We start from the raw sequence: 16112 nt of genomic DNA on the forward strand, positions 1-16112 counted from the left end.
CATCTGGTCCTGGTGCTTTGCTTGCACATACATTTCTTAGAAGATTTAGGACCTCCATGTCATCTACTTGAATTATCGCTGAGGGTTTTATTACCCCATGCAACACCCGTATATCGAATATCATTATCTTCATTAAAAACCGACGCGAAAAAGTCATTGAAAGCACTACACATGCCTACATTGCTCTCTACTTTTGAGCCTCCTATCGAGAGGGGCCAACTGTCCCCTTACATCCATTATTGACGTATCGAAAAAATGATTTTGGGTCAGAGCCAATGTTATCTGCCAACCTAGATTCAACTTGCTTTTTACTATCCCTTATCGCTTTCTTCAACAGTCTTCTTTTATCAGTAAACAATGATAGGTCACCTCGTCCACTTTTATACTCTCTGAATGCTCTTTTCTTTTCAAGATAAAGGTTCCGCACGCTATCCGTGAACCATAGAGGGTGTGATGTACAAACACGCTTTTTTCGAACAAAGGGTATGACGTCGTGCAAAACAGAGGACAGCTTCGTACTAAATTCTTCCCATTGACTTACCACCCCTACTGATTCCAACCGGTCTTTGAAAACTTCCGCTAACCTTCTTCGCAAAACATCAAAGTTAGTTCTCCGAAAACAAGGAACCAGTCTTTTGTTATCAACCTTACCCGAGGAAAAGTTACAGTGAAATCTGACGATACGATGATCACTGGAAGAAAACTCTTCCCCCACCGAAACATGTTCAACTAGATCCTCAGAACTAGTAAGAACTAAATCCAAAATAGCAGTACCCCTAGTGGCTTCTGATACATGCTGATACAAAAAATTTTCGAGCACCAACTTAAGAAAGTCTCTTTCATACTGATTTCCAGATGAAAGGTTCTCCCAATCAATACCCGGGTAATTGAAATCCCCTAGTATGAGAACCCTCTTTCGCTTACACATGTAGGAAATTTCATCATGCATTTTGGCGATATAGTTTTGATCCCTATTCGGTGGATTGTAACAAACCCCAACAATAAGCTTATGACGTCTTTTGTTCTCAAGTTCAACCCATATGGTTTCAATATCACTTCTCTGCACGTTACACTCTCTAGCCTTCAAACATGATTTCACGTATATCAACACTCCACCCCCTTTCCTATGAGATCTATTTCTCAAAAAAGTATCGTATCCGGAGATGTGTAAGAAAGATTCATCCCCATCGTTTGCCCAAGATTCTGTAATGGCTATAAGATCCAAGTCCTCCACAACTATCATAGTTTCTAAAAAATCTTTCTTGTTACCCAAGCTCCTGGCATTTATTAACACACATTTTAATTTGCCCGGTGGTTTGTTGTCAATGGAGAAGCCATCCAAGTCAGAGGTGGGTAATTCCCCGTCAGTACTGTTGTGATTATCATTAACTAACCCGCATTCCCGACTACGTGGTCTGGGAGTAAAAAACCTGACCTAAGACTATCGTAAACCTCCCAGACCCCTCTCTTATTTAGATGGATCCCATCCGAACGAAGCCACCTATCGGTAAATGCGGGAAGCTCCAAGAACGTGACCCCAAGTGAGGAGCAAATGTCCTTCAGGCCTATATTGAATTGGTGGATCCTACTCCTATATCCCCTACTACCCCTTGGCAGCACTGGAATCACTGCCACATCTGAACCCCCCTCCCTAGCGGATAATAGTAAATCCCGGTATTCTGACAGACTCACTAATATTCGCTCCTACCTGATTTGTTCCCACCCACAGAATCACCCGCAAGGGCAACTTTCGGCGATGAAAAACGTCTCGAACGTTGCCAATCTTCCCCCCAGGAAGACAACAGCGCTCGAAACCCCGAAAATCCCTACACACTCGGTTCCCAAGTTCCCTAACCATAGAATCGCCGATGATTAAACCCCTATCACTATCCCCCTCTACCTCATCCACGACCACCCATTCGCCCTCTAAAATGTCGTTGTTCGTGGAGAATGCTTCTTCATCAACAGGTGGCTCGACGACCAGAGGGTCCGTTATAACCGGGCCCTCTAGCACCCTAACTTTTTCCCGTAAAGCTTCGACCTCGAGTTCCAGCCTTTTTCTATCCAAGCACCCTTTACAATTGAAACTATCAGCTACTATACCCCTAGACCAGGGAAACCTCCCGTCGCAAGCTCTACACAACACTAGTCGAGGTCGAGGCATACTAACACTATTGCTAAAGCTAGATAATAATAATAATACTTAACAATACGAAAATGAGAAACGTTAACTGGAAATTAAAATAATGTAAAATACATTACTATGCAAAATATACGTAAGAGACTATACGAAAAAATTACGTAAAGTAGAATGCTCAGCACTAAATCACGAAGAATAAAATAAATATGTATATAAAGAATACAACACCCTCTAAAAAAAAGTATTAAGCTGCGAAGTACAATTTATACTTATTAGAATTAGCTAACTATCTCAAAACACTAACACTACAACAATAGGCCCAAATGGAAGGAAAACAACGTTATTGAGAGTACCCGGGAAAAAGTATACACTGTTTGCTAACACTAACGTCCAAAAACCTACGAACTTATATCAAAGAAGCGAGCGAACCTGGCGAAAAAACAACGAAAATGAAATGCGAACGAGAAAAATAAATATAAGTCGATCGAAAATACACAACGAAAATTTAAAAAAAAAAATGAGAGCAATATAAAAAAAAAAAAAAACCACTTATCTCACAATCCAACGTGCGCTAAAAAAAAAAAGAAAATCACCGCAGAATATGCCCCAACAATAAACAACACGCTAAGTAAAACTCACGAGAACGAAGAAAAACACAAAGAAAGACACAAAATGGCGCACTGGCGTGTCGGTGAGCGGAGCGCGATAATAGCACGTCCGTTCCCAACGACGGCGAAGACGATAATGGAGCTTACTCTGCTTCGAGTGCCCTTTTTCTAATGCCCCACCAGTTTAAATTTCTTATAAAATGGCCTGGTTGGTATTATTGATACATTTTTAAAAACATTTTTTTAAAACCAGTAATAACTTTTAAACACTATGATTAAATTCATCCCAAAAAGGGTGTGCCTGTTGCTGTTCTACTTAAGGCGCAATGCACACTGAAGCGATACGACTGAGTTAACTAATTTAAAAAATGATTTTTTTTTTAACTTCACTTAATGCAATTTTTTATATTAAGTATTAATAAATATCGTATTGGATTTTTAAGCTGTTAACGTGTCAAGGAAGAATACACACAGTGAGTGGCCATTATGCTTAGTCGCTTTCACCTTTCACAACCGAGAATTCGATCCCTTGCTCCTGTCGTACCATGGCAGCTAGGGACTCGGACGCTACATCGGATTAAAGCACGGACAAACTTCCCCTCTACCAATTGTTATTTCCAGCCAAATTAATGCTTTAATTAAAATATCTGCGGTTTAAATTTTTACTCTTAAATGGCTGCGTGATATTCTTGAGGACACTTCACCTTCTATCAGTTCAAGAGCTATCTCAGCATTAATATTTTCTCACCGAAAAAATTAACGCCTACGCTCCTCGTGATGCATCCCAATGCTCTGTATGCCTTTCTGGCCGACCCGCACCGCCAGGCTACTTAATTCAGTAGCACCAAACGACTCAATCGCCGCCAATAGGTAGGATATATTTACAGCCTATAGCCTATCAGGCTGATAGCGTTGAACGCAGAGCATTTGTAGATTTGTAGATACTGACACGATGGTTGCTGGTACCATAGGAGAAACTGTAACTCGGACAGCGGTTCAGCCTCCGTGATTTCATTTGTGAATGACCCAATGTCTTTTCAGTCCGTCCGTTTGTTTTTATAGCCGGTTTCTCACACGCTTCCATTGTTGTAGATATTCATTATTCAATCAACTTCTCACAACTGTTCAAAACCATTGTTAACAATGCAATGTGTTGTAATAACAGCGCGTAACTGAATGAACTTTGTTTCCTAAATCATGTTAGAAATTCCTTTAGAAGAAAAAAACAATAAGTGATATCATGAAAGAGAAGAGAGAAAAGTACCCTATACTCTCATGCCGTAGCTCATCGAATGCTTATCATTTAATTACCTTCCCTTAGCCAGCACGGCGTAAAAAAACGGGGAGCATCAGCTTTTTGAATGTTGGAGTCTAGTTCATTCCCAGCATGCCGGAAAAAGAGAGGTTCAATAAAGTTCACGTGATACATTCAGATAACTAATAGCAATAACAATCTATATTGAACACTGAATAAATGAAGAAATCGGAATCTCTATATATATAATTGATTTTCTGTGCGTGAGTGAGTGTGTGTGTTCTATACAAGTCTACAATTTTAGATCTATCGTCATCAAATTTTGTATATATACCAAACGGGACTCGACCTAAACGATAGGCTACTTTAAGAGTTTGTCAGAGCTGGCCTGAAATGCGTAAAAACTGTCTGGCAACAATGGTTTCTGGACTTCAACAATCACTTTCGGAACGTTTATTTTGGTTACCGTGGTTCCCTAGCAGTGCGTTTCACGTAGCCGGTCAATTTGTCGCATTCAACTTGTCGCGCTCAACTCGTCGCGCCTCAATTTGTCGCGGTACAAATTTGTCGCAGCTCCAATTCGTAGCTGTTCAAGTTTGCCACCGTGTCAATCCGTCGTGACGTCAATTTATATATTACAGCGCAGAATCAATTCGTCGAACCGTCGATTCTTCACTGTATGTGTTCCACGCGAACTTGTATGTAGGTTTTGACGTGAAATAAGAAACATGAACAAAAGTGTACACGCACAGTTTACTGAAAATAATTATTTCTTGTTTGTGGAAAGGTCATCGAAATTAAAATTACCATATCAATTACATTTCAAAATTTAACTGCATATAAAAATTTAATTATGTTTGAAAATTCAGTTATTAAAAATTTGAAATGTTAAATAATTGATTTTTTGCTGTGATAAAATTTCAATATCATGTGGAAAAATTTCGGTTTGTGTGATATTCCCCAAATTAAACAGTGAGCCTATCTTTAACGGTAAATTTCTATCTGCCCCATGGTCTCGAGAATTTCTTCCCCCTCCCCCCACCTCCGAGAGTCACCAATATTTACCATTACAGTATATCCATAAGAACCTGAAATATTTAATTAATTAATAATTCAATTAAATTAATATATAATTTTCACCGTATAAGCCGCACTTCCCGCTTTTGTTGGGATTTCTATTTCTCACAGCGAAGGGAGTTGGGCGCAGATCAAGGGTAGAAATGTACAGTGCTTATGAACGACGATTCGATGAAGTTTTCATATTCCCCACAGAATGAGCACCGACAAAGGGCATATAATGAAAAATGTTTGTTCGGGTTCGAAGACCGTTGTCCGTTTGAGTTTCGGGACCGACCCGCCCCCCCCACTTCACTTCAGGACCTCCAAAACCACAATAAATTGAAAGCCCGTGTATAAGCAGACCCCAAAAAATTTCTTGCATTTTAGAGGAAAAAAATTCTTATATTTTCATGCAAAATGAATAGCTTGCGGAAATTTACATTAGAAAATGATTCAAACTTTTTAATACGTTTCTTTTAAGTCTCCAAGCTCATCGTAATCCATCAGATCATCATTGGGGGGAAGCGGCATCTTTTCTATCCCCATCTGGACTGTCATCGCCATTGTCACTTTCAAAGAGGATATCATCTTCAGTTCGGTCCATCGCATTGCTGATGCAACACTTTTTGAAGGATCGGATGATAATTTCGGCGGAAACGGAATTCCACACCTCATGTACCCATTGGCACATTAGGCCAGTGTCAGGTTTCTTCAAGGCACCAGTTTTTGTAGTTTCTTTCTCATCGGAACTCATCCATTCGATCCACAAATTCCTCAAATAGTCTTTGAGATGCTTGTTGATGCTCACATCTAAAGGCTGTACGATTGATGTTAGCCCACCTGGTATCAAATGATGATTCGATTTCTTTCTCTCGGCTTTGACATTATCGGTTCTGCGGGGTTTGAACATATTCTATACCAATAATGCCGGTTTCTCGAACACTGCTACAAAATTGACTACTGATTGCGGGGATCGATATTTTCTCATCAAAAATTGACCCGAGTATAAGCCGACCCCCATACTTGAAGAACGAATTTTTCCACAAAAAAACTCGGCCTATACACGAGTATATACGGTAGATTTGTTTTCTTTACCTCAGCAATTCTTTTCTCCCTCACTACGGTTGAACGAATAAAACAAAAAATATAGTACGTGCATATTACATGAATGGGAGAAGGGTGGCTGTTAAGGCAATGGGAAACTTGCTCTCCTCATCTTTTTCTCCCTTGATTTCCCAAATGTTAAATACAGATACCGGTATCAGAGATTTATCGCTGGTACTTCAACTACGTATCCTTCGAAACTGTTACGAAAAACATATATGTAAAGGGAGCTGATAAATTCTCAGATACAGGTGAGTGCTGCAAGATATGCATATTGTTGTCTATCCCTAATTTAGTGTATCAAGATCGTTTATGTGAGGGATGCAGAACCTCGGGCCGCGGGCGAAATGAGGCCCGCCAAGGAAAAGTTTTCTTGAATTTGTTTAATTTGTGGTTGCAATATTATCATACAGAAGTTCCAAAAACTTCATGAATTACCGCATTTCGCTTGGAGAAGTGATCACCTCACTCCCTTCCCATAGATCCGCCCCTGCCTAGGAGAATACTGTAACAACTAAAAAATTCACGAAATTGAGTTTTCAAAACAATAATCGTTTTCTCTACAAATCGGAAATAGTGACATTCCTATAGCTACGAAACTGGCCTCTAAGCAACAGAAGTTTCGTTCTAGCAGGCAGCCTTTGGTATTGAAAAAGTGAAGTTCGTTTTCGTTATTCTGCAATTTCTGGTTTTTTGAGTTGTGACAGTATTCATCTAGGTGTGCTATCGATGTTATTCAAGTACGTATCGTGTTGAAGATGCACCCACCTGCTCTCTGCGAAGAGACTTTTTCAAATGGAAGGTTATCTCGCATTCTCACCTAGAAGATGGAAAACCGCAGAAAACTAGCTTCAGTCGACCACCATTGTGTTGTCAACGGGTTCGAACCTGGATCCTCGCGATGAGAGTCCAGTACGAAGCCCATACGACAAAAACCAGCAACAAGCGGTCGGGTAATAACGAGTTACAATACAACTGCCGTATCTGCTCAATTGGGTTTGATTTTTTTTACAATTAGTAGTCAAACCACATTAATTTACAACATATCAAGTTAGTCATTAAGCCTCGTGTTTTCATCAAGTGTTTCGAGAACAATGGAATTGAGAAAAATTTGCGCATGATTCAGAAATCATAAGCTCACGTTCATTTTTCTTATTGTGAAATTGTATTAATAATTGTCTGGCAATTCAATCTTTCCTGTTTTTACGGTACCGACGCAACCTAGGTTGACAGTAATGGAATTATTTATTACTTATAATAAATAATTATAATAATAAATAATTCCATTACTGTCTTCGATGTGTTCATGACGCCACGTGCCTTGCGTGGTATGTTTCTCCGACGTTCTTGTTTCAGATGTGTAATAATTGAATTTCTCGGTTTACATTTTGAAATAATACAAGTAAAAACAAGTTACGGTTAAGAGAGAGAGAGAGAGAGAGGTGATTGTGTTTTTTCATTCCGAAATAAAAAAAGGGCGACATCTCGTGGCACAACCGATTCCCGGAACATGAACAGCTAGGGGTCTACTTCTGTGGAGCTCGTTCAATCTGTAGTCTTACGTCCCCATTTTGGTTTGGCGTGCTTCTCGACTCTACGTACCTTGTCACTTACGCACAGGAGTTCGTGATTGTTCTATTTCAATGTAAAAATACTGTCATTTAGAATCTTGTATTTTACTGCGAATTATAACTTTACTCGTTTATATTGTAGGCACACCAGGGAAAAAATCTCGTATTTCAACATGTTAATTTTCGTATCTGCTCTGTCACTAATCATGGTATCTTCACCCGTGAGTTCGTCAGACCAGTGTCGATCATTTACCCAAACAGCCAAAGAACGTAAACGACTTCGGGTTTGAGCTGAGCAGAAAATTGTATCAACCAATTCATATCTCCGTTCAGCATATATATACCGCGACCGTGATGGTATACATGGGTGCGAAGCACAAAACAGCCACCAAATTAAAAGACGCACTGCAGTTATGTCGTGACGGCCTAATTGCTTCTGACCCGCAGCACTCTTTCGAGGCTCTTTTGGGAACTTAGTGTTCTTTTGGGACGGTTTCCCAGTGAAGGGAGAGTATATACGAGTAGCACGACCTGGAAGCTTTCAATCAGGTGGAAGTCGTGAAGTTAGATTTCGCTGAAGCGGGTGAATCAAGCTATTAGTACGTAAGTCCACAGGTCTCAAGTTCTGGATTTGCAATGTGTACAACCTGTCGATTGATTTCAAGGAAGCTCCCGCTTATGTACAATCTATTTGCACCAAAACGAATTACCATGAGTGTTCTTTTGAATTTAAGTGGGAAGCTATGTCAGTTTGCATGTTTTGAATGTTAATTGAGTTTAGAATAACGGGAATAAAATGTATTGGATGATAGCATTTCAAAATAATAATAATAATAACCACTCTGTTGTCAATTATTTTTCCATACATTTGCAAGCGAATTGTATTTTCTGTTTCTTCTCACCTCGTATCTATCTTGGAGTATTAAAAAACGATGTTTTGGTAGCCTATTGTTTTGCACCTTTCCAATCCTAAGCAAGTAACGTAATAAAATTTTTGTGAGAAGTGCTGAAATATATCTGGTTGTCCAAACTCCGCCGTGACCATATGTCCCGGCGTTTTTCCATCTGAAGGAAAAATTATTTTATCAAATGAGTTGATTGAATGAGAAGATTGATTCAAATTTCTCGAAATATAAGAGGGGGATCAGATTGCCGAATCATAAGAAAGAGGTGAAAAAACAAAAGAGGGAAAGGAGTTCATACGCCATGGAGAGCAAGAATATGTTATGAACAAAAACTACTATTATAAAATAATCGAATTTTACAGTGGTGGCAGCGGCAAAACCCATATATGTGTCTTCCCCCTCCCCACAAAAAATTTTAGTTACGGACTTGTTTCGTGGCATTTGCTTCTTTCTCTTAGGCTTTTGTCTCATTCTTGAACAATGGAATTTCCCAATGTACGATGAAGTGATGGTAATACGAAATGGCGAACAGGTGTTCATGATGTCAATCTGAAATCCATATAAAAAGTGGTGACATCTCATATCACAACCACATTCTGACAAAATTCTTCTACTGTCGTGAACAAAACGAAAGCCGTTCGCTCTACAACACACCATATTTTTTTTTTTTTCAGTTTAATCTCAAAATCTGGCATTACGTATACGCATTCATATTGTAAAAATACTTATATTGAGTATTTTTCTCTGTCACTTCACCATGAACTAACTTTACTCGTTTACACTGCAGATATAGCACGGACAAAATATGGTGCATTTCAAAATGCTGCTTTTCGTATCTGCTATGTTACTGATCATGGTGTCTTCAGCCGTGAGTTCGTCAGACCAGTGTCGAATATTTACCCAATTGGCTGAGAACGTAAACGAGTTCGGGTTCGAGCTGAGCAAAAAATTGGATCAGACTGGGAACCTATTCATTTCTCCGTTTAGCATATATACCGCGATTGTGATGGCATACATGGGTGCGAGGCACAAAACAGCCACCGAAATCGAAAATGCCCTGCAGTTAGATCACGACGGCCTGAATGGTTCTGACCTGCAGCACTCTTTCAAGGACCTTTCTGGAATTTACACAAATGCGGGGATCAATTACACCTTGGAGACTGCGAATTTAGTGTTCTTGCAGAAGGGATTTCCAGTGAAGGAAGAGTATGTACAGGACCTGGAAGCTTTCAATCAGGTGAAAGTCATGCAGTTAGATTTCGCTAGAGCGGGTGAAGCAGTCAAGAAAGAAATAAACGGATGGGTAGCCCAAATCACTCACGGCAAGATAAACGAGATGATTTCCGAACTTGACAATGCAACGAAACTCATCTTCCTGAATGCCATATATTTCAAGGGAACCTGGAAGACGGAATTCAACAAGGACTCCACGTACGATGGCACTTTCCACAAGAGTGGCGGTGAAACAAAACAGGTGAATACTAGATATTTGTCACTGCAAAACGTGTATCCGTGAACGCTAATCCTAGAATGAATAATTATTAGAACGTAATCTCGAGAGAATGTAATCTTTTCTCTCGATTACGTAACCTTCATTCTCTCGAATGTAACCGATACGCCTAATTGGTTACATTCTTCAAGTTTTATCAAAGATCTTTTACAAAGCTTTTATAGTGTAATCCCGGCCTAGCCTATGACAACGGGGGTTATACATTGGGTAGCCGGAATGTGCCATGGGACGGGATAACACTATAAAAGTTTTAGAAAAGTTCTTTTATACATCTTGAACTTTCGGTTATACTTGCTCGAATGTAACCAATACGCTTATTGGTGGCAATTTTTAACTTTTATAAAATAACTTTTCTAAACTTTGATAGTGTGATACCGGCTATAGTTTTTTATTTATCATCAGAAACGCCGTGAGTAGTATTTTTTTTTTTCGTTTTCATTGATGAAAGTCAGTCGCAAATTTATCTGCTTACGTAGGCATACTTTCGTTCAAGGAGGCCTACTTTGGGAATTAACGAAAATTTGATTTTTGTTTACATTATTACTTATTTCAAGTATAAATTTCAATGATATTTATTTTATTTTGATAATAAATAATAATAAAACCATTATCATTTTAAAGTGAATATTTCAAATATTTTATATATTTCAATACATCCGTCATGTGTTGCAACGAAATGCGTCTCATTGACGATTTTACTAGGGCTTATTATTAGGAGCATCCCTAAAAATAATACTAGGGCTTATTTTCGGAGAAATACGGTGTGTATGGTGAAAGCCTCCTAGAGAGTAGTATCTAGGAGGTTTTGGTATGGTCCGATAAGAGTAAACTGATGAGGGAATACGGTAATGTGTTTTTTTTAACAGGACGAGAGGCGGGTGCACTCTTTTACCTCTTGCATAGCCTGCTAGATAAGAAATAACTTATGGCGGAAAAAAGAGTGGTTCCACCTCCAACATAAAAAAAGTAATGAAATGTCTTTGTTCGACGCAAACCACAAAATACCGCAGAGAATCACAAGACACCTGGAAGACCAGAACGTTTAGGCTGGTGGTCTTCGTGTCAGCATGTTTATGACACTTTCTTTTTTAGACTTGTCGCTGTGGTGGTCGAGTGGCCATAGTGACGGACTCGCATCCTTACCACAGTGGTAGTCGGCTGAAGTTGGTTTTCTATGGTTCCCAACTTCAAATGCGAGGCGAGTTCCCCGATAAAACAGTTTCGCAGCAGACCTACAACGGTGAAATTAAATTATCCAATCATTACACTTCACTCACAGTTAGAAAAATTGATGGCAGAACTACACATAGCGAGCATTACACAGAAACAAACTTCACATTCGATATATATATATATATATATATATATATATATATATATATACACATATACACACACACACACACACACACACACACACGAGATACTTTATCCGTAAAAAGTTGTGATATCTGATGTTGAGCCAAGTCAGATGTTGTTATTAACTGCCACACTTTGATTCGCAAATCACTCCAAAGCTCTACACCTTTAGTTGAAGAACATTTTGGGACTTGACAATTAAGCAGCACATATTACACCTTACCATGTAATGTAAAATTAAGTCAACGCTATACATCGCAAACAGTATTTGATGGAATTTCATTAATGGCGTGAATAATAAAACTTAACCACGGTCGACACATTCTCGTGCTGCTTAACTTCCAAGTCCCAAAAGGTTCTTCAACTAAAAGCGTAGAGCCTTGGAGTGATTTGTGAATCAACATGTCGCAGCATTTGACTTGGCTCGACCTCTGAATAAATCACAACATTTTACGGTCAAACAATCTCGAGACTTGGCTTCATTTTTTACATGAAATGTTTTTGATGGGATTTCAATTCTTTTTGTGAGTAGTGACGTTAATAACATTACGCCCCCCCCCCCCGTAGTCCTATTTTTTGACGTCACCTATGTTTTGGACAGTTTCATTTTTTTTAAATTATATTTTGTACATTGTTTCACCATACAGTGCCAAGTACACGAGTTGTTCTTACTATGGCGACCGCATGATCCACATTTAAAGGACATTCCAGTAATTTTTCTGTCCCAACCCAACTTTTAAAAATATATTCAGGTTTTTTTCCAGAGGCACATTTATGTGATTTTATGCGCTTTTCTCCTGTCCTAGTCAGATTTCCTTGACCTTCTCTCGAATTCGCCACCCTGTCCGATAACCCGCTTAGCCTCCCATTCCACTCCTGCAAGTACAGCTGTATCTCCAAGTCACTGTTTTGGTCACTATATATATATATATATATATATATATATATATATATATATATATATATATATATTAGAAATAAAATGTATATATATGTTGTATGAAACAAAGAACTAGTGAAACATGTGTTAAGCTTTAAATTAACATACGATAAACATGTTGGGGTAAATCGAGAAGCTACCCATACTTAAGATAAGACAACCATAATATTCTTTACGGGCAATGTATAATATTTTATCACGTGTATGTATTGTTTACAATTTTTTTGATTGCTTTTTAATTAGGTTGCTGTATTTTTGAAATATATGACATCTATATTTATTATGGGCATCTTTTTCTCAGCCACCTCGTTGGGCATTTTGCCTGTTGTGGCGTTGTATTTGTATTTGTAGAATAAGTTATGCATATTACCGTATATACTCGTGTATAAGCGACCCCCCCCCCCCACTTCAGGACCACCAAAACCGCAATAAATTGAAAACCCGTGTATAAGCCAACCCCAAAAAATCTGTGCATTTTAGAGAAAAAAAATTCTTGTATTTTCATGCAAAATGAATAGCTTACAAAAATTTACAATAGAAAATTATTCAAACTTTTTAATAAGTTTCTTTTAAGTCTCCAAGCTCATGGCAATCCATCAGATCATCATAGGGAGTGCAGAATCTTCGTTTTTATCTTCGTGGGCTGTCATTGCCATTGTCACTTTCAAAGAGGATATCATCTTCAGTTCCGTCCATCGCATTGTATGCAAAACTTTTGAAGGATAGGATGATAATTTCGGCTGAAACAGAATTCCACGCCTCATGTACCCATTGGCACACTAGGCCAATGTCAGGTTTCTTCAAGGCACCACTTTTTGTGGTTTCTTTATCATCGGAACTCATCCATTCGATCCACAAATTCCTCAGTCTTTGAGAGGTTGTTGATGCTCACATCTAAAGGCTGTAAAATCGACGTCAGCCCAACTGGTATTCAAGATAATGAGGTTTTCGATTTCTTTGCCACGGCTTTGACATTATCGGTTCTGCGGGGTTTGAACATATCCTATACCAATAATGCCGGTTTCTCGAACACTGCTACAAAATTAACTACTAATTGCGGGGTCGATATTTTCTCAACAAAAACTGACCCGAGTATAAGCCGACCCCCCCCCCCCCAACTTGAGGAACGAATTTTTCCACAATAAAAAAAACTCGGCTTATACACGAGTATATACGGTATCTTTGTCATTTTTAGTGAATATTACCAATTCAACTGAGCTATGATGAAAACGCCAGTGGCGTATTTACGGGAGAGGACCTTAGCGGGATATATCCTAGGGCGACAAATTCAGAGGAGAGGCAAATTTGAGGAATGAGTGCCCACAAGATAATTAATAGAATAGGAGAAGGTCGCGGCAAAACTTTTATAACCCTCAATAAATCCGCATCTGCCCAGACAGCTAGGGAATGGATAAGTGAGCGACAAAAAATGTGACCTAGAGAGTTTGCAAGCACCTGAGTGAGCGAAAGAGTGACTTAGAGCTTAAGCAAGCATGTGAATGACCTACAGAATGAAGGACCAAGTCAGTGGTCAGTGCGGGACCTAGAACGTGTGCAAGCATGTGAATGACCTAAAGCGTAACGTAACCTAGAGCTGTAGTTCTCAATCCTTCGAAGCCTGAAGCCCGGTAAATCTCTTTTGCGTAAGTGAAAAGCCCTGCCATACACAAAACAAGAAAAAATGAAACTGCGAATCACTCACGATCGGGTGTGATTAGTGTTAGGGCCAGGCGGTAAAGAAACACTGACCTAGGGAGTGCGAAAGCATGTTAATGACCAAAAGAGTAACGTAGAGAGCATAAAAGAAGGTGAATGACCAAAAAAAAAAGACATAGAGCAAGTGCAAATGATCAAAAGAGTGACCCATAATGTAAGGAACCACGTCAGTGATCAACCAAAAGAATGATATAGACCGTGTGCAAGAATGTGAGTAACTAAAACAGTGCGAAAGCATGTGAGTGACCAAAACGATCTGCAAGCATGTGAGTGACCAAAACGATCTGCAAGCATGTGAGTGACCAAAACGATCTGCAAGCATGTGAGTGACCAAAACGATCTGCAAGCATGTGAGTGACCAAAACGATCTGCAAGCATGTGAGTGACCAAAACGATCTGCAAGCATGTGAATAACCAAAACAGTGTGTAAGTATGTAATTGATTAAAAGAGTGATTACGAGAGAGTGTGAGCATGGGAGTGACCAAAACAGTGACTTGGAGACACAGCTGTACTTGCAGGAGTGGAATGGGGTTCTAAGCAGGTTATCGGACAGGGTGGCGAATTCGAGAAAAGGTCAAGGAAATCTGACTAGGACAGGAGAAAAGCGCATAAAATCACATAAATGTGCCTCTGGGAAAAAACCTGAATATATTTTTAAAAGTAGGGTAGGGACAGAAAAATTACTGGAATGTCCTTTAAATGTGGATCATGCGGTCACCATAGCAAGAACAACTCGTGTACTTGGCACTGTATGGTGAAACAATGTACAAAATATAATTTAAAAAAAATGAAACTGTCCAAAACATACGCGACGTCAAAAAAGTGGACTACGGGGTGGGGGGGGGGGAAGCGTAATATTATTAATGTCACTACTCACAAAAAGAAGTGAAAATATGGATGTCATATATTTCAAAAATACAGCAACCCAATTAAAAATGCAATTAACACAAATTATAAACAATATATACACATGATAAAATATTATACAACGCCCATAAAGAATACTTATGGTTGTCTTACTTTTTTATATTTCAGGTAAAAATGATGACAATGACTTCTTTCGATAAGCCATTCTTCCCTTTTCATGAAGATGAAAATACCGGATACATGTATCTTGAGCTTCCTTACGCAGGTGGCGATGTAGTGATGCTTCTGGCATTGCCATCTCGTGGTGCTGAAGATTTCCCAGACGCACCGATGAGCTCTATCCAACTCTGCGACTTCTTCAGCAAGCTCAAGTACACGGAGTTGGGTGCCGTAACAATTCCGAAATTCAGTCTTAATTACGAGAAGGAATTGAAAGAATCGCTGGCCGCTCTCGGCCTCGGGAACATATTCACCGATTCATCCGACCTCACTGGAATCAGCGACGACGTCAACCTGTACGTGTCTTCCGTCTTTCACAAAGCCGTCATCGACGTCAACGAGAAAGGAAGCGAAGCTGCCGCATCGACACTTATGAGAAGCTTTCCCATGTCCGGTGAAATCTATAATTTTAATTTCGTGGCCGATCATCCATTCTTGTTTTACATCGTCGACAAAAGGAATGGACTAGTCCTGTTTTTTGGAAAAGTAAATGACCCATAGAGTCCGGAAAGCGAAATAACTTTGTAGCGAAGGTAGTATTGAATAAAGTAGAAAATGAAATTTGTGTTCCTTCTGCCGAATTCCCAAGGCGATTTTGAATTTTAATTTTTTTTTTACGTTCATTTATGTCCAGAAGACTGGTTATATCTGAAGATGATTTAGAAAGAATTCATCTCTGCCTCCCAGGGTACTCGAACCCTGGTCTTCCGTTTGCCGGACGAGTGTTTTACCCGCGAAGCTATGGAAACATAAAATATTGCTTCCTTGGAACGTGTATATAAGCTGAATGGCTCGGCATTAGCTCCGAGGAAGAAATTATCTATCTGTTTCCATAGCTTAGGGGCTAGAGCACTCGTC

General features: G+C 39.3%; 1 protein-coding gene across 1 annotated transcript; it reads left to right on the forward strand.

Annotated features, from left to right (window-relative positions):
- The first annotated feature begins 9233 nt into the window (after nt 1–9233).
- LOC149070381 (leukocyte elastase inhibitor-like) lies at nt 9234–15815 on the forward strand. The gene is made up of 2 exons (XM_089249666.1): nt 9234–10116; nt 15204–15815. Exons 1-2 carry the CDS (start codon nt 9448–9450, stop codon nt 15753–15755), a joined length of 1221 nt encoding a protein of 406 aa, XP_089105792.1. The 5' UTR covers nt 9234–9447; the 3' UTR covers nt 15756–15815.
- The last annotated feature ends 297 nt before the right edge of the window (nt 15816–16112 follow it).

The sequence above is a fragment of the Pholcus phalangioides genome, unplaced genomic scaffold (assembly GCF_987345545.1).
Source record: "Pholcus phalangioides strain wild (caught in Gottingen) unplaced genomic scaffold, Ppha-v1.0 ptg000022l_1, whole genome shotgun sequence".
Taxonomy (NCBI): domain Eukaryota; kingdom Metazoa; phylum Arthropoda; class Arachnida; order Araneae; family Pholcidae; genus Pholcus; species Pholcus phalangioides.

Bases quoted from the DNA above. Each gene is read 5' to 3' on its own strand.
- LOC149070381 (XM_089249666.1), top strand. From the start codon at position 9,448: ATGGTGCATTTCAAAATGCTGCTTTTCGTATCTGCTATGTTACTGATC. The intron at 10,117-15,203 runs GTGAATACTAGA...TTTATATTTCAG, and splicing joins GTGGCGGTGAAACAAAACAG to GTAAAAATGATGACAATGAC.